The sequence below is a fragment of the Centroberyx affinis genome, unplaced genomic scaffold (genome assembly GCF_046629955.1).
Source record: "Centroberyx affinis isolate AG114_WGS23_722 - 3 ecotype Tasmania unplaced genomic scaffold, CSIRO-AGI_Caff_v1 ptg003918l_1, whole genome shotgun sequence".
NCBI lineage: Eukaryota > Metazoa > Chordata > Actinopteri > Beryciformes > Berycidae > Centroberyx > Centroberyx affinis.
This window is the reverse complement of record NW_027281752.1, coordinates 54,303-74,576: the sequence shown is the minus strand read 5'-3', so window position 1 is coordinate 74,576 and position 20,274 is coordinate 54,303. Positions and strand designations below refer to the sequence as shown.

Genomic DNA, 20,274 nt, shown 5'->3' with positions numbered 1-20,274 from the left:
TTCTTATTGAAATCCACCAAGGCAGGCAGCTTGATAGCCATTTCTCTACATCACTCCGCTATACTGTATATTGCAGAGTTCAGATTGAAGTGCGAGTCAAAGCAATAATTGCATCCAAGTGACCCTGTATTCACGTGCCGTTGTATAGATATATTAGAAAAACAAATTTCTTATATAAAAATGTCCAATGAACACCATAAGGGGTGAAGGGGTGAGACTCACTTTTTCTAGACTGGAACTGGAACTCTCACCCATTGTCCAAGTAAATAAAAATTCCAAAATATTTAAAATAATTTTAAATCTTCCATTACAGTATCCTGCTAAGTGGGCCATTTCAAGCCAGCAGGGTCAGCTGTCCCTTTAGCCTTTGAATGTAACCTTTCCCCTAACATCCAAAAAATTTTTCCACATTGGCGTTCACTCTAAATAACACGGGCAATAGTTACAACAGAGCCTTTGTATCGACAAAGTATTTTCTCTCAAAGGGAAGAAATGTCACCAGAATAATGTTTAAAAAATATTTGAGATACATATTTGAGAATCAAATAAAATATTTTGCTTGCGACCATATTGACATATTTTATTAAATCATGATAGTGAAGGGGAATATTTACAAAAAAATTTGAGTTTACAAATATTTTAATATTTTAGTAGTAATAATAATAATACTAATAATAATAAACTTTTTTTATACAGCACTTTTCAAAACAAAGTTACAAAGTGCTTTACATGGTTGCAACAGGATATTTCAGGACTGAGGCAAATAAAATCCGGCAATTAAAATAATACAGAAATAAAATGGAATTGAATAAAAAAACCCAACAATAGAGGCAATAACAATAATAATAATAAAACAAATAAGACATAAGATAATAAAACAAAGACATGTTGACAATAAAACAGTGTGCCAGAATTAATAAAAGGCTTTTTTTAAAATATATGTTTTGAGAAGTGATTTAAAAGATGTCACTGATTCTAGTAAGTTAGTAAGTTATATAATAAGTTAGTAAAATCCGGGCTGAGTGTCAGTTATATGCCTCGTATGACACAAAGTCGTAACTATATTGCACATCACAACATGGCACCACAAGGAAGCATGCAGTACTTCAACTTGGGATTTTTAATGAAAACAACTGTCCATGTTCATATTTTATTTTAGAGTCTTCCTAATCAGATAAATATCAGCTCACACTGGGCCCAAAAACAGAGACTCCATTTAAAACTATGCTTATTTTAAAAGATCAAACAATCTTTTTTAATTGTGTGAAACAATTGTAGAAAACTAATTGATAACAAAATAAAAATAAAAATAAAACAAAGGTCCAAAGGAAACATATTTTAACCTTTCAATCATTAACTGACTCTTGTGAAAAACAATAACTTGATTCTTTATGTCATTCATTTCCATTTCCAAATAAAATGTCTGTTCTACATGTGTGATGTTAAAACCATGTTCAGTTACCCTTCACATAGAATACATTCTATTCACGGTGACTGGTGGATCATGTTTATTTACAATGAAGTGACCAGTAAACCTATATGAAAATGCAAATATTAATATTCTCACACAGAGTGAACCATCATTTCAGCAGCTGTCTTTGGTCAGCAGTGTGAGTGTTTCTCCACACAAGGAGGCGACTCTCCCTCCTCTCTCTGGCACAGAGACACTGAGGAACCAAACAACTCAAACCTAAATCCAAACCTAAACCAGAACCCAGGGTAGAGGGGTTCAGTGAATGTGGAGTGGAAGGTGTGGAGGTGGATCAGTGTGTCAGAGGAGACTCTGTAGAAGGACAGAGTGCCAGCAGGCCAGTCCAGATACACTCCTACTCTGTCAGAGTCAGAGGAGGGAGGGATAGGTATGTCTGTTCTTCTCTTATTATGCCAGGCAGAGTAGCTACCTGCGCAGTACAGACTCCAGGACTTGTCATTTCCTCCAAGCCAGCAGTCATCAGCCTGTCTCCTTCTGATTCCTCTGTATGTCACTCCTATATCAACCTCTCCTTTCCACTCGACCTCCCAGTAACAACGTCCAGTCAGACCATTTCTACACAGCAGCTGATACCAGTAGTCAAATCTCTCTGTGTGATCAGGATATGGCTGCTTCTCTCTCATCAGTGTCACCTTTCTGTTGTCCTCAGACAGAGAGAGGTTTCTGTGTGCTGTGTTTGGGTCCAGTGTGAGTTCACAGGCATCTGATGGGGAGAGCAAGACACATTGCAGCAGTAGTTTTAAATGTAATAGACCTGTTCTGTTTATTTCTATGTATTTATTATTGTATGTATTTGTATTTATTGACAATTTGACAATTAATGTCAGTTTCATGATGGCAAAGTAAGTCAGCCATCATCCAAATTAACAGTAGGACTTGCATGAATGGGTGTCACATACTGTGCTGTAGAAGGGCTTTTCATCTCAATTGTTGAATATGTGCTGCTTTGTTTTCATAAATAAAACTAAACACACACTTACACTTCCTCAGACCTGATTTCAACCACTGCACTCCACCATGGTCCACACTGTCGGTGAGGGGATAAACAATGTCAGACCAGTGTATTCTTTTTGATAATAGAAACATGGACATTTAATAACCTTCCCTATGAATGATTGTCCATACAACATCACTCATATCCACCATTAAATATTAAACAATATGACAGTATGACTGAGAAAATCATGGCCAACTCTAACCCCTCTATAACACATTAACTCTGCCTGGCAGCAAGCCTCTCCATACCTGAGAGTGTCCAGTCTCCAGTGTGGATCCTCCGGTCCAGCAGAGAGCAGCTTCACTCCTGAGTCTCCTGGGTGATTGTAGCTCAGGTCCAGCTTTCTCAGATGGGAGGGGTTGGAGCTCAGAGCTGAGGCAAGTGAAGCACAGCCTTCCTCTGTGACCAGACAGCCTGACAACCTACAAACACACACACACACACACACACGCATATATTTACACTCACATTGGTTGCGATAATGCAAAAACTGTAATTGTCTCTAATATAAACAGCTGACCCAATGATCAGGTTTTTCATTTGGTCCAATTTGTGAAACAGAATCTTACAAGTCTATTATTTTAAGGTTTCACCAACAGAGTCAGTAAGGAGAGGAAATAATTCAATATAATAATGAAAAGTGGTACAGAGAGGCTAGAAAGTAGTTGTAAATATTCATATGAAAAAATCACATAAGCAGAGAAAATAATCAATCTTCACTGACATTGTGCTTGTAAACCAGAATTTAAACTGTCATCTCTTGAACAGTATCAGGGATACTGACCTGAGAGTTTCCAGTCTACAGTGTGGACTCTCCAGTCCAGCAGAGAGCAGCTTCACTCCTGAATCCTGCAGGTCGTTGTTACTCAGGTCCAGGACTCTCAGACTAGAGGACTTGGAGCTGAGAACTGAGGCCAGGGCTTCACAGCTTCTCTCTGACAGCTTACAGACACTCAGCCTCAATGGACAAGAACAGATACAAAAATGTTACTGTCTTATATTCAATGTCATTGCTGTCTGTGTTTTTTGGGCACTCCTTTCATATTAATACTACTACTAATAATTAAATGTATTTATGTAACCCTTATCTAAAAGCAGAGTTTAGAGTTTGCTTTGCATGGTGCTGCAGCTCACTGAGTTGAGTGTAGCACTAACAACGCCAGGGATACTTTGATTCCCATTGGGGTCATCCATGCAAGAATGTATTCACACATGTACGTTGATTTGATAATTACATCCAACAAATGGCATATGCTACTCGCAATCCATTTTTATAATCCATTTAAAATCCATTCATTTTCCAGCATTTTCTCTGAGCCTTACCAAGAACAGGCTGTTTTTGTTGCTGTGTCTTTAAGGCTCTTTAATATTAACGACCCTCTCTTCTGATTGGCTAACCGTTTCAAGAGTGAAACATGAGACACCACAGCACCGGCAGCTACAGGTCGGGAAAACTCTCCCGTAAATGACAACCGCTTTGAAAAAGAAACTCGTTGTTAGCCTATTATTTCTTACAAAAGCTGGTGTTGTAGGAGGACAAATGATAATTAGCTAACCTTTGTGACGCCACAAAGTTACAGAAGTCCAGACGGCTCGTTTAGAGGCTCGGTTTCCTAATATGGATTGTGTGGGTTTAGTTGGCTCCTGTGCGTTTTGATACTTTCTCCATGTTTAGATAGCACATTCAACTTCTTTATAATCAAAGAGGCAAGGCAAATGGCGTTTTCCAAAATATGGGACCTTTAAATGTGTTCAGTGAATTGTATAATATCAATCTACATCTAACTGCTAATCGATGGAGATGCTAAAATGAGAATATATGATCTCTTCAGTGAATGTGACTGAGACAGGAATAGAGAGGCGCTGTAATCTAAATTACATGATATCACAGCATGTATAACCTGAGAACATGGACCTTAGGAGAAACTTTTCAAATCTATTGAGAAAAAATGTATACTGAACTTACCTAAGAGTTTCCAGTCTACAGTGTGGACTCTCCAGTCCAGCAGAGAGCAGCTTCACTCCTGAATTCTGCAGGTTGTTGTTACTCAGGTCCAGCTCTCTCAGGCTAGAGGACTGGGAGTTGAGAACCGAGGCCAGAGCTTCACAGCTTTTCTCTGACAGCTTACAGACACTCAGCCTCAATGGAGAAGAACAGATACAAAAATGTTACTGTCTTATATTCAGTGTCCTTACTGTCTGTGTTTTTTGGGCACTCCTTTCATATTAATACTACTACTAATAATAAACTGTATTGATGTAACCCTTATCTAAAAGCAGAGTTTATAGTTTGCTTTGCATGGTGCTGCAGCTCATTGAGTTGAGTGTAGCACTAACTAAGCTGTTTTTGTTGCTGTGTCTTTAAGGTTCATTAATATTAATGACCCTCTGTTCTGGTTGGCTAACCATTTCAAGAGTGAAACGTGAGACACCACAGCACTGGCAGCTACAGGTAGGAAAAAAACTCTCCCGTACATAAACAATGGTAACCGCTTTGAAAAAGAAACTCTTTGTTAGCCTATTATTTCTCACAAAAGTTGGTGTTGTAGGAGGACAAATGATAATGAGCAAACCTTTGTGATGCTACAAAGTTATGGAAGTCCAAACGGCTCATTTAGAGGCTCGGTTTCCTAATATAGATTGTGTGGATTTAGGTGGCTCCTGTGCATTTTGATACTTTCGCCATATTTAGATAGCACATTCAACTCATTTATAATCAAAGAGGCAAGGGAAATGCCGTTTTCCACAATATGGGACCTTTAAATGTGTTCAGTGAATCTTTTATATCAATCTACATCTAACTGCTAATCGATGGAGATGCTAAAATGAGAATATATGATCTCTTCTAGCACTAGTTAAAATCCTAGCTGATCTATTCTGAACAAGATGGATATGTGACAGTGAATGTGACTGAGACAGGAACACAGAGAGGTGCTGTAATCTAAATGACATGATATCACAGCATGTATAACCTGAGAGCGTTGACCTTAGGAGAAACTTGTCAAATCTATTGAGAAAAACTGTAAACTGAGTTTACCTGAGAGTTTCAAGTCTACAGTGTGGACTCTCCAGTCCAGCAGAGAGCAGCTTCACTCCTGAATCCTGCAGGTCGTTGTTACTCAGATCCAGGTCTCTCAGACTAGAGGACTTGGAGCTGAGAACTGAGGCCAGAGCTTCACAGCTTCTCTCTGACAGCTGACAGTAACTCAGCCTCAATGGAGAAGAGCAGATACAAAAATGTCACTGTCATTACTGTCTGTGTTTTTTGGGCACTCCTTTCATATTAATACTACTACTAATAATTAACTGTATTTATGTAACCCTTATCTAAAAGCAGAGTTTAGAGTTTGCTTTGCATGGTGCTGCAGCTCATTGAGTTGAGTGTAGCAATAACAATGCCAGGGATACTTTGATTCCCGCTGGGGTCATCCATGCAAGAATGTATTCACACATGTAAGTTGATTTGATAATTACATCCAACAAATGGCATATGCTATGTTATGCTGTACAAAAAGCCACAAAGAAGAATAGTAAATATTAAGTGGATATAAAAAGAAGTGTTTTAAAATAATAAACACGAGAAACAACACAAGATTAAAGATTAAAGGTAAGGACAAAAACATTACACAAAAGCAAGTCAATAATAGTGTCATTTATGAAGTGTTTTCAAAGATGATAGTGAATTTGCTAACCTAAGTCCCTCATGGTGGCATTCCACAATCTAGTGGCCCTGATGGCAAAAGTGTAATCACCTTTAGTCACCTTTAGTCTAGACTGAGGCACAGTCAGCAGGATCCGAAGATCTCACCTTGCTCTCCAGCTGATAGGGAACTAAGACGTACGCAATTCAACTCAGGGCCAAATTAGCCATGCTTTAAAGGTCCCATTATTTACACTTTCCAGTGTTTAATTTTATGTCTTGAGGTCCATTAAAAGTTGTTTGTGTGGAGCCATGTACCAAAAACACTCTCAATCCATTTTTACACATTCATTTTCCAGCATCTCTCTGATCCTTACCAAGAACAGGCTGTTTGTTGTCTTTAAGGCTCATTAATATTAACAACCCTCTGTTCTGATTGGCTAACCATTTCAAGAGTGAAACGTGAGACACCACAGCACCAGCAGCTACAGGTAGGGAAAACTCTCCCGTAAATAAACAATGGCAACCGCTTTGAAAAAAAAATGCTTTGTTAGCCTATTATTTCTTACAAAAGCTGGTGTTGTAGGAGGAAAAATGATAATGAGCGAACCTTTGTGACGCCACAAAGTCCAAATGGCTTGTTTAGAGGCTTGGTTTCCTAATATGGATTGTGTGGATTTAGTTGTGCATTTTGATACTTTCTCCATGTTTAGATAGGACATTCAACTCCTTTATAATCAAACAGGCGAGGGAAATGCCGTTTTCCACAATATGGGACCTTTAAATGTGTTTAGTGACTTTTTTATATCAATCTATATCTAACTGCTAATCGATGGAGATGCTAAAATGAGAATATATGATCTCTTCTAGCACTAGTTAAAATCCTAGCTGATCTATTCTGAACAAGATGGATATGTGACAGTGAATGTGACTGAGACAGGAATACAGAGAGGTGTAGTAATCTAAATGACATCAGGAATACAGAGAGGTGCTGTAATCTAAATGACATGATATCACAGCATGTATAACCTGAGAGCATTGACCTTAGGAGAAACTTGTCAAATCTATTGAGAAAACCGTAAACTGAACTAACCTGAGAGTTTCCAGTCTACAGTGTGGACTCTCCAGTCCAGCAGAGAGCAGCTTCACTCCTGCATCGTGCAGGCTGTTGTTAGTCAGGTCCAGCTCTCTCAGACTAGAGGATCTGGAGCTGAGAACTGATGACAACTCCTGACAGCATTTCTCTGTCAGCTTGTTTTGATTCAACCTGACAAAATAGATGTTTATTCATTTGTTGTCAGAGATCAAACATGGGTTGCTCTAACCCTGCCCACCCTTTTAATATAATTAAAGGAACCAAGTAGAAAAGAAGAATACAGCATAATACATTTGTATCATGCAGGGTTTATACCACACAAAATTATTTTGTTTGACCACAAATAAAACAGCATGCAACATTGTAGTTACAATATATTGTTACACAAAACCATCATACTCTGAACTTACCTGAGAGTTTCCAGTCTACAGTGTGGACTCTCCATTTCAGCAGAGAGCAGCTTCACTCCTGAATCCTGCAGGTCGTTGTTGCTCAGGTCCAGCTCTCTCAGACTAGAGGACTGGGAGCTGAGAACTGGGGCCAGAGCTTCACAGCTTCTCTCTGACAGCTTACAGTAACTCAGCCTGAAGAAGCATTAGTGAAAAAACAAAAAAACAGTAACAATACAAAACAAAAACAACAAAAGCAATAACGTTGAAAGTATTTCTCTCCTGTATAAAAGATCATGTCATGTATTTAGTCTATTCAGTTATCTAGGCACTTACACAGATTTACGGGAGGCTTTGACCACAGGCAGCAGCTTCAGAAGAGCCTCCTCTGAAGCAGAGTATTTCTTCAGGTCAAACACGTCCAGCTCTTTTTCTGATGACAGTAAGATGAAGACCAGAGCCGACCACAGAGCAGGGGACAGTTTGGCTCTGGAGAGACTTCCTGATCTCAGGTACTGTTGGATCTCCTCCACTAGAGAACAGTCATTCAGCTCATTCAGACAGTGGAACAGATTGATGCTTCTCTCTGGAGAGGGATTCTCCCTGATCTTCTCCTTGATGTACTGGACTATTTCCTGATTGGTCTGTGAGCTACTTCCTGGCCGTATCTGCAGGAGAGTCTGATTGGTCTCCAGTGAAAGTCCCAGGAGGAAACGGAGGAACAAGTCCATGTGTCCATTAGGACTCTTTAAGGCCTTGTCCACAGCACTGTGGTAGAGATGTTTTACATAAGATTTCGTACACAATATCAGGAAAGGTGGGGAGGTTAACTGTTTTTCACTCAGTAGATTGACACCAGAGTTGATGAATAACAGAAAGACATGAACAGCAGCCAGAAACTCCTGAATGCTCAGATGGACAAAGCAGAACATCTTGTCCTGGTACAGCCCACGCTCCTCTTTAAAGATCTGTGTGAACACTCCTGAGTACACTGAAGCTGCTCTGATATCAATGCCACACTCTGTCAGGTCGGCTTCATAGAAGATCAGGTTGCCTTTCTCCAACTGGTCAAAAGCCAGTTTTCCCAGAGAGATCATCATTTTTATGGTCTCTGTATTCCAGAGTGGATCTGTAGCAGCTCTCCCATGATACTTGACATTCCTCTGTTTGGACTGAACCACCAGGAAGTGGATGTACATCTCAGTCAGGGTCTTGGGCATCTCTCCTCTCTCATCTGTTCTCAACACATGCTCCAGAACTGTAGCAGTGATCCAACAGAAGACTGGGATGTGGCACATGATGTGGAGGCTTCGTGATGTCTTGATGTGTGAGATGATTGTGCTGGCCAGCTCCTTATCTCTGAATCTCTTCCTGAAGTACTCTTCTTTCTGTGGGTTAGTGAAGCCTCTCACCTCTGTCACCATGTCAACGCACTCAGGAGGGATCTGATTGGCTGCTGCAGGTCGTGTGGTTATCCAGAGACGAGCAGAGGGAAGCAGGTTCCCCTTAATGAGGTTTGTCAGCAGCATGTCCACTGAGGTTGACTCTGTCACATCAGTCCAGATCTCGTTGTTCTGGAAGTCTAGAGGAAGTCGACACTCATCCAGACCATCAAAGATGAACACAACCTGGAACTTGTCAAACCTGCAGATTCCTGCTTCTTTGGTCTCAATGAAGAAGTGATGAAGAAGTTCCACCAAGCTGTACTTTTTCCCTTTCACCAAATTCAGCTCTCGGAAAGTGAGTGGAAATATGAACTGTATATTGTAGTTGGCTTTGTCTTCAGCCCAGTCCAGAGTGAACTTCTGTGTTAAGACTGTTTCCCAATGCCAGCCACTCCCTTTGTCATCAGTGTTCTGATTGGTTTATCTCTTCCAGGTAAGGGTTTAAAGATGTCTTCACATTTAATTGGTGTTTCTGGTCTTGCTGGTTTCCTGGATGCTGTTTCAATCTGTCTGACCTCATGTTCATCATTGACCTCTCCACTTCCTCCCTCTGTGATGTAGATCTCTGTGTAGATCTGATTCAGAAGTGTTGGGTTTCCTGCTTTAGCAATCCCTTCAAACAAACACTGAAACTTCTCCTTCAGATTGGATTTGAGTTTACGGTGACAAATGGCAGCACGAGTTTCTGAATGAAATAACAAAATAACATCAATGAGTGAACGTTACAGTAAATGTGAGAAATGTGATCATTTCCTGGTAAATGTTTATAAATCCCCACTCGATGGCATCTATTCAGCTCATCACTGGTGAGTGGACAAACAGATCCTGATTGTGTGTGCAGCTCAATGCACAATATAAACGTGTTTCTCGCTCAATGTGAAAGGCAACTGTTGTAGTGCTGTTTTCTTTATTTTTCCTTGTTTCTTTTTTCATGTGCACCACGACACCACATCATTTTACCAGATTATTCATGGGGATTGTGCTCATTTACCTTCCAATCTTGTTTTAGAAAAATGCAAACATTTCCATTTTCCCACCATTTCCCCTTTCCATCATGTTAAACCTGTTAAAAGCCTCTTACTGCTCTGCAGAGAGTCAGCCAGCTCCTCTTCCTTCATTATCTTCAGGAAGCATAGTGTGATCTTGAGAAAAGCCTCTCTGCTGCTCTTCCTCTGCTCTTCCTCCTCACCGTCCATCACCTCCTCATCCTCCTTCTGCCTCTCTAAGCATTCTGGGTAATCGGAACTCAAAACCCTCTGGAACCTCTTCAGTTCGTTCTTCACAAAAGTGACAATGTTCTTTTCAAGCAGCTGCAACAGAATAATATATTAATTCAACTTTCATACTAAACTCTTGGAACACAACATCAAAACCATCTTGCATAGACTGAAAGCCCACTGGTCTAAAGATTGTAGCATGGAGACAGGATGTTTGTTTTGCATTTCAGTTGCTGGTGAAGTAAAATGTGTTGTTGTACATTTACACACCATGAATATGGAGTCTAGGTATGTTTGATGCTCCTGGGCAGAGTGACCACTGGGAACCTCTAACCTATCCTGGTACATTCTGTGGAGAAGACAAAACATTAAATATTAGGCCATCTTATGTCTATTATTTCTGTCTTTCGCACAAACACACACACACACACAGACACATGTACATACTGTACGTGAGGCTCAAAACATACTTCTGCAAAGGTGCACGTAAAAGTCTCTGTGGACGGAGGCATAGAAGGGTTTTTTGGGTAGGCTAACGGCTGATGCTTCAACAGTTTTTGAGAAAAGGCCAGGGCCCCGTTTCATGTACGTGGCTTAAACAATCCAGGATAATTGGACGCGTGCTGTATCAAATTATCTTATCAATTGAGCTCAGTCTTTGTCCGTTTCACGAACGTGGATTAGGATTTTTATTAGTCAATCCTGCATTAAATCATCTCATATAACTGCACACAACCGCTCTGCTACAAAGGGGAGATTAATCAGACGACGCAAACAGGATCACACTCCTTACATGGACAAGGCGAGGTGAGAATATCTTTGCAGGATGACGTAACATATTGAAACTGACAAAAGCAACACTTTTTTAAATTCTCCTAATGTAACCTTTATATTTCTTTTATTTCGTTTTGTGGTTTTAGATTACCAAATCACATTTTTTCACCAGAAGAAAAAATATTGACCAGCAAATCCAACACTGCAAGAGCTAAGAGCTCAATTGAGGGAGGAAGCCTGGCAGAGAATATATATATGCATAAGAAGACTTTTATTCACTATAGGGTGTGGCTAATTTAATTCTGCTAAATTGTGGTTGTAAGACCATAATATTCGGACTCTTGTGCTTTCTAATAATGTCACCATACTGAAATAATAAAAAGTATATTATTTTTAATGACTTCCCAGGGCATCTGGGCAAGGGCAAGAAAAGATAAAAGATATAAAAATATATTGCAAACAGGTTGCCTCTTTATTGTCATTCTACACTTTCAAATAATGTCCAAGTAAGTGGACATAAGTAAGTGGCCTGTGTGACTGTTAGGCTGAGCTTCACTTTGTGGAGTTTGTGATGTGCCTTCCTATTAATTGCTGCAGGTAAATAATTCACTCACGACTAAATCAATAGCACTTATAAAGATGATTATTCGCGTGCACTAAAGGATCTTGTCAATCTCAAGAACCTCTCATAAACATTTCTTCATTTCTGCTGTTGGGTGTGTGCGATTTAACCAGGTGGCGTATATATGTTCATACTATCCAGCTAACTTAACCTTAAACCTGAGTTGTTGCAGGTTTGAGCTTAAGACTCTGCTGCTCTGGTAACAAGTCTGGCTAAATCGTTAACTCGCTTTGTGAAAAGGAAAATCCTGAGCTTATCCTAAATTGTCAACAAACTAATCCGGTTAACTCAGTTAGCAACATATGTGAAACAGGGACGTGATCCACATGCAGGGTATAAAGAGTCAGACCTTTGTTTACAAAAAAGTCTGAGGTGTTGGGGGTACATTGGAAAACACATCAAATGAAAGATCAAACCACCTCGACATCACCTGAGAGTGTCTATACATTGTTACAGCACTTAGAAGAACGTCTCTGACATTTGCAGCAATTAAGACAACAATACAGTCATACGGTCACACACACATACACAGGCACACACAGGTACTTAAAAGTGTTGTGTTCTGGCATGATGGATCCTGGTAGACAGGAACTCCACTGTAAATGCTGCTCTGATAGTTGGATGTGAAGTTTTGAAAGAGGAAACTAAATCAACAGAATATGAAGAGCCAAACCAAACAACAAACCCATCTGTGTTTATCAACAGTTTTAAATTATTACCTTTTATCAATAGAGTTCGGTCCATGTTTGAAGTTAGAAGGGAGATCCATAGACCGGTCACTCTTCATGGACACACAGCTGGGCACAGGGGAGTCTGGTCTCTCCTGGTGGATCCTGCTAGAAACACAGGATGGAAAAAACACTGGCTGGTGATGGTAGAACAGGGGGGTATTCCATCAACGCAGCTAATGAAAGCCGCGCTTACTTGAAAAAGCCCGGCTTGAATTAACGCCGACTCTCACTTAAGACTCGAGCCGTTCCACTAACACAATCCAGCCGTGTCTATTCAACGTTAACTCTAACCAGGCTTGAATAATCTTGCATTGTGCGCATGCACGGAGTACATAAGCAGCCCAGAAGAGTTGATTGTCGAAAAGACTATATATGTCGCAAAAAGAAGGGAAAACGAGAGCTGTGTTCTTCTCAGCGGCTGGAATTATACAAGTTATATAGAATTATACAAGGAATATAAAGGGTCATCACCAAAAAGGGCAATACTGCCGCAATCAACAAAGCGAGGGAGATGGCTTGGCAAAAAATTGCAGACAGACTAAATGCGTAGGCTAATTTATACAAGCCTACTTATTGTTTCATTTGTATTTATTAATAAATGAACATTCAGATCACTAGGTAAGACTGTGTGGCTATATTATCAGTAGGCTAGATAAAATCAGATGTATGTTTTAACAGTGTAGGCTAACTTAGGAGAACCGACATAACTACAGTGCATTTACTGTTAATTAGCCTAATTCGGTGAGGTGTGTGAAGCCCCTCTGACCTAGACCCTTGGCCTATATTCATTCTTCACTGAGTAGCCTATAATGAAATGTGAAATGTATTTGTTAAAATAGTTGTTGAGCTGTAAATATGTACCATTGTAGCCACCAAAAAAAAGACGCATCCATTGCTGACAACTACTACGAGCCAATCAGAGGCAGAGGAGGGCGGGTCTTCGCGGAATGCGGGTGGGAAATGAAATAAGGCGTCTTTTTTATCTAACCTCATGTTCTTTTTAACTCTTTTTATGTTCAGCACTTGGAGTTGCATTTGATGTATGACTTGTGCTGTATAAATAAAGTTTGATTGATTGATTTTGGAGACAGTGAAAGTGGTAAGACATGATTTTCATGACTTATTTTTATTAATACGGTCTTTGGAACTAAAGTAAACATGTACATGCTTGTGAGAAAAATGTCTGAACTTGTGTTTCCGAACCCCTGACGGAACTGTCTTTTGGGAGTCTGTTTCTACCCATCGGACATTCTTTGACACACAGCTAAATTAAACTTGACAGTAGTTCTGCGGTACAGGTTACCTTGGTTACTGAGCAGGGAATCATATAAGCCACGGTAATGGAACAGAACTCTCACTTAAGTTAGCGAGACATATCAAAATAAGCCAGGCTTTTCCTTTGTCCACCTTGATGGAATACCCCCCAGGTTAGAGAAGCAGGCGTTACACAGTTCCTGACTTGGAGTGTGGGGAGAGTAAATGAGTCACACTCTTCCCTCCCTCCACAACTACTTCCAAAGTGGCCTTATACAAGAAACTTAAGCCCAAAATTGCTCTAGTAGAGTTCTTAGTGCCCAACAGTAGAAGTCTGTGGTTGTACTGGGCAGTAGGGTTGTCGCGGTGGGCGGTTTTACCAGTGGCATATGGTCTTGGAGTCCACACCAGTGGCATTAGCCCCACACGGGGAATACCATTATTTTGTATTTTGTAAAATAAAAGCACATATTCAGAGCTTCCATGTTCAAGTTAGGCTACAAAATGATAAATGGACATACTAACAACATACTGATCACTAAATCTGATCACTAATATGACAGTTTAGGATGAATAGGATTAATTATTTGTCTTTACCTAGTGACAGCAATGTGTCCAGTACAATCCAATGGTAGCCTAAAGAAGGGCAATATGCCAGAATCTGCACTGCACTCACATTAACTCCCTGAGTGTTGAGCAGTGTTATAAATCACTGATTAAAAAGTGTTACCGTTTACAAATGCTGTTAATGTGAGTTTGGAGAGGAATTTTAAGTTACACTTTCATTGAAGTGACGCTGACTTTGATAGTGTTTAGACCGCTCTCTAGTGGCGACAAGCGGTATAACCACTATGGCCGGTGTTGGGGAAGAGTGTCACAACACCTGTGTCAAAATGGCACCACCGTGACAACTCCACTGGGCAGCATCCAGGTGTAAATAAACAATTGTATGTATGTGAGTAAGAGCGATGCTGAAGAAGAGCATGCATGCTCAGAAAACCGTTTCTGGACAAGTAATAATCAAAACATGAATACACTAACATTTTAATACTCAGAACAACCTACTCCTTTTCAGAAGAACAGTGGTCTGTAAAATCAGCAGAGCCATCCTTCAACCGGTCACTCCTCATGGACTTACAGCTGGGATGAGGGGAGTCTGGTCTCTCCTGCAGGTCCCTGGTACACAGAGAGGAAGAACACCAAGGTGAGACACAAAGCCACCACATCAGCAGCTCATCAGCAGGAATTATGAAATACATGCTGCTTAACACACTTCATTCCTGAATTTCCCCAAGGGGATCAATAAAGTGCTATCTTATCTTATATACTTTAACTGTATCCTAACAGTTTCTACTAAATGCTTTATGTTACAACACATATTTTCAAAGCTTTATTCCACTAAATCACTTCTACTCCTTCTACTTCTTTGTAAACATTTAAAGGCACATTCCACTTAAACACTATTTCTACTGCTACTCATACTTTTAAAAGGTATGGTCTGCGAAACCACTATTACTGTGTGATAGTTTTATTAAAATCTACAATAACTGGATGTAAAAAGGATCAGATAACCTATCAGGTCTTGACCTGAATAACCACAAATAAACAGCCTATATAAAATAACTTAAGTATAAAAACCCAAACCAATCTCTCTGGTAGAGAAATTTAGCCACATCTTAAGGGTACAGGTGGCCCCTCCTCTGCTACACAGCCAGGCTACAGTTAACAGCCGAGATGGACCAGTATCTGGCAACAGCCAAGTTGCAAGTACCAGCCCAGATAGACCAGTATCTTGCCAGATGCTTAGCTCTTGCTCCTAGCAGACCTGCAATCCTCAAGCCTGAGCATCAGCCTACACAAGAACCAGAGTCCACATATATGTGAAGCTCAAAACATACTTCAGCAAAGGCGTGCGTTAACGTCTCTGTAGAGGGACGAACAGAAGGGGTTTTTGACTGGTTTTTCAGAAAAGGCCTGGTCCATATATAGGTCAAACATGGAGGGTATCTACAGAATTAGACCTTTGTTTACAAAAACATCAGGGGTGTTGGTACATTGGAAAACACATCATATGGAATATTAAACCACTTCAACAGCACATGTGAGTGTCTATACATTGTTATAGCACTCAGAAGAACCTCTCTGACATTTGCAGCAATTAAGACAACAATATGGTCAATATGGTGTCACACACACACACATACACATGAACACAGGTACTTGAAAGTGTTGTGTTCTGTCATGATGGATCCTGGTAGACAGGAACTCCACTGTAAATGCTGCTCTGATAGTTGGATGTGAAGTTTTGAAAGAGGAAATTAAATCAACAGAATATGAAGAGCCAGACCAAACAACAAACCCGTCTGTGTTTATCATCAGTTTTAAATGATTACCTTTTATCAATAGAGTGGGGTCCATGTTTGAAGTTAGAAGGGAGATCCATAGACCGGTCACTCTTCATGGACACACAGCTGGGTACAGGGGAGTCTGGTCTCTCCTGGTGGATCCTGCTAGAAACACAGGATGGAAAAAACACTGGTGATGGTAGAACAGGTTAGAGAGGCAGGCGTTTGACCAGCAGATAGACAGTTCCTGACTTGGAGTGTGGGGAGAGTAAATGAGTCACACTCTTCCCTCCCTCCACAACTACCTACAAAGTGGCCTTATACAAGAAACTTAAGCCCCAAATTGCTCCAATAGAGTTCTTAGTGGCCAACATTAGAAGTCTGTGGTTGTACTGGGCAGCATCCAGGTGTAAATAAACAATCGTATGTATGTGAAGAGGAGTAATGCTGAAAAGGAGCATGCATGCTCAGCAAACCATTTCTGGACATGTAATAATTAAAACACGAATACAGTAACATTTCAATACTCAGAACAACCTACTCCTTTTCAGAAGAACGGTGGTCTTTAAAATCAGTAGAGCCATCCTTCAGCCGGTCACTCCTCATGGACTTACAGCTGGGTTGAAGGGAGTCTGGTCTCTCCTGCCGGACCCTGGTAGAGAGGAAGAACACCAAGGTGGGAAGTCAGCCAGCCGCAGTAGCAAGTGGATAACCATAAACAATGATGACAACGACAACAACAACAATAATAAAGTGGAAGCCCTCTCCCCACTGAATGATTTCTCCTCTGCTCTCCTTTACCTCTCACCTTAACTCTTATCCTGTTCACTCTTACTTGATGATTCTAGGGAAACAGGAATACTGTAAGATCACCACAGCCCTGACCATTGCACTCTTATTTTGTTTGCTTGTAATTTCTGGTGATAAGAACTGAAAATGACTCTACTGACACACTACTTACTACTCCTATACTGCAGCATAATAAAGCCCATCCTGCTATATGGCCTAATCTGTTTCTACCCACTTCTTTCTGTTGCCAATAAGAACAGCCTCCTCAAAACACCTCATACAGCCTCAAAACTAATTGATCTACCAACACCCAACATCACAGATAGGCACACAAAAGCAATTAAAGACAAAGCCACCACAATAATCTCAGATCCAGTCCATCCACTCCACCACTCCACTCCTGTCCTGCTCCCGTCTGGCCACAGGTACAGGACAGCCAGATGCAAGAGGGCAAGCTTTGGGAAAAGCTTTGTGCCCCTTGCCATCACATTCCTTAATAAACATTGGACATCAGAATAAAAAATACGCTGCTTATTCCATCTTGTGAAGGGCTCACTGTATGAGTGGAATATGGTCTCAATAAAAAATGTAAAATGCGAGTCTCCTTCAGAAACAATCCAAGGCACACTGTAGGGTTTGTGCAAAATGAAAATGCCTTTATTTTACATTTTTTACATTTTACATTTAAAATGACCAACACGTTGCAACCGACATAGGTCTTCATCACGGTCACTGTCAGCAGTAGCTTACACACCTACATTATGTTGTGTTACACTAATGAGTTGAGTGGGAGGATAGTTCTACACTGCATTTGAAAAAAATACACTGCATTTGAAAGTTTTAATGGTATTTCTAGCTTCATCAATACAAGTTGCATTTATGTCCTAAAAAGTGCACAAAAGAACAATAATAATTATAAGAGTTTACATTTTCTGAAGTATCACTTTCTACTCTCCTACATCCAATTTCAGAGATAGCCTACAGATAGATACATATGTGGGCCTAGCAATAAAAGTATCTTAAAAATAAAGGTAACATGGTGGAGTACCAGTAAAAGTATAAACATGTTGTGTTTTAGGGGAATATGCTTTTAAAAGTATTAGTAGTAGCGCTAGTAGGCCCACAGTGCTTTCACAAACAATACCTTTGTGTTTTAGGCCTACAAGTATAGAAGTAGTGTTTGAAATCTACAACAACAGATACCCTATCAATACAATGTTGATATAGGTCTTGACTTGAATAACTATGAATAAACAGCCTATATAGAACAACTTAACTAGACCTATTAAAGGCCAAACCGATGTCCGTCAGATACGGAAGTAGCCTAGTTTTTATTTTGCGTCGACATAAAATCATGCATAAAATGGTGAAATTTAATCACATGTTTTTCAGCGAACAAAACAGCAGCCTTCCGTTCCTGATTAAATCAGAATTAAAAACCAACAAATTAACATGTTCGGAACTTTTGTTAACATCCAAACACCGATGTGTTCACAAACTTTTTCATGTTTAGAAACAGTGAGTTTCCTTACCTAATCACAAACAGACCCACTGAGCAAAAGACATGATTTCAACGTCGCCTAGACGGCTATGGGCCATTTAGACGTGTTTTAAACGTCTAATCAACGTAAGATTGTTCAGTGGGGAGGCTTAAACGGTATTATTGTCTTACAGTTAAATCATCAACAGTAAACATGAATAGGTTTAAGAATAATACACTATAAACTGTTATGTAAAGTGTTTGCTCTAATACCTTTTCATGTTGGGAGGCACCCGCGCCTTGGCGATGAGTGAAAGTGAAAGTAGCATTTAAGAGAGAGACGGAAGGAGGGTGGGGTTTAGCTTACATTTAAATAAGAGAGAGAGAGAGAGAGAGAGAGAGAGAGAGAGAGAGAGAGAGAGAGAGAGAGAGAGAGGTTTAGCTTCCATTTAAATTAGCGAGAGAGAGAGAGAGAGAGAGAGAGAGAGAGCGAGAGGGAGGGGTTTAGCTTCCATTTAAATTAGCCTATAGTCCCCATTTATACCTACATTGTTGGTGCAGGTGATGCATTGTAATGTTTCATTACTCATTTAGTTACTGCTCGTTGACTTTAGTTGTGGCCGATGAGGTTTTAAAGTAGTAATAATAATGAAAATAATAATAATTCGTAAACTTTATTTATATAGCACTTATGTACAGTAGCCTACGTATACACAGTTACAAAGTGCTTCACATAAAAACAAAACACAACAATAAAAGTAATTACATAAAAGCATATGGTAAGACATCTGGAGGGTAAAATGAAAAGACTTGAAAAGATTGAAAGACAGTAGATAGATACTGTATTGTAGCAAACACACAAACCTTTTCATATCAGCCATTCCTTGTTAGTCCAAGGGGGGAGCTACTGATTTTTGACAAGGAATGTTTCCTGAAACCGCTCTCAAGAGTTTACAATCGTACAATACTATCTACCTATATACCTACGACACATTTACCATATTACTCATGTGCAGGCAGAAAAAAAATAAATTTTTCAACAGAATGCAGAGCAGCCATATAAAACTACAGAAAGCCAGCCAACTCCAACACACATGCTGTAGCCAGTACAATCCACCAGAGGGCGACCTCACTCCACACAAAAACTCATAAACATAACATCCTATTATCCCAAATGTGACCTTAACAACTCTGTGAATGTATACACTGTCATCCCTCTACCGAGAGTTTTTTTTTTTTTTTTTCAGTCTGAAATTCATTGTTTGAGCTTTTGATCCAAGGACTTTTAAAGTCAGTGAGTTTTACGTGTATTAAAACTTTGGGTGAAATTGGATAAAATAAGGTCTAAAATGGTTTAACTCTGAAAATCCTATTAAACTATGAAAATCATTAAACATTTATAAAACCTGGAGTAAAATTGATCCGCAGGTGGTTATGTTATGTTTGTGTCTCAGCAGGATAACTCAATAACTTATGAACGGATTTTAAGTAAGATTGTATTTTAAGTAAAGCAGTTTGTAAACATTGTTGTAGAAAAGTGCCATACAAATAAAGTTATTACTATAATTGTTGATGTTATTGTTAATATTATTATTACTACTTCTACTACGGTTAGCACTACTATTGCTACTAGCCTACTACGACTACAACTACTACTAGTATTAGGCTACTACTACTACCACTACTATAACTACTACTACTGGTACTGCTGTACTAGTAGTATTAGTGCTACCACTACTACTATTACCACCACTACTACTAATACTAATACAACTAATACAACAGCAGCTACTACTACTACTACTTACTATATAGCTAGCTAAACAGCATGATAACATTAAAGCAAATAAAACTAGTAATACAAGCAGAATATTCAATGTATCAAATTAAAATGATCATCAAGGTCAGTCATTGTTTGTCTGGTAAAATAATGGTAAAATACTTCTGTAGTTGTAATTAAAATCAAGATTTTACTTTTAATTCTTTGTACAAGTCTATTTCAT

General features: G+C 39.6%; 1 protein-coding gene across 1 annotated transcript; it reads right to left on the bottom strand.

Annotated features, from left to right (window-relative positions):
* Positions 1 to 551: 551 nt before the first annotated feature.
* LOC139663103 (NLR family CARD domain-containing protein 3-like) lies at positions 552 to 18,575 on the bottom strand. Its single transcript, XM_071541641.1, is given in 14 exon segments — positions 552 to 2,195; positions 2,473 to 2,519; positions 2,738 to 2,911; positions 4,456 to 4,629; positions 5,527 to 5,700; positions 7,951 to 9,436; positions 9,439 to 9,744; positions 10,141 to 10,369; positions 10,547 to 10,625; positions 12,392 to 12,508; positions 14,723 to 14,833; positions 16,051 to 16,167; positions 16,544 to 16,654; positions 18,545 to 18,575. Coding segments are annotated over 14 exon segments (3,726 nt in total). The 5' UTR covers positions 18,553 to 18,575; the 3' UTR covers positions 552 to 1,602.
* Between the last annotated feature and the right edge of the window lie 1,699 nt (positions 18,576 to 20,274).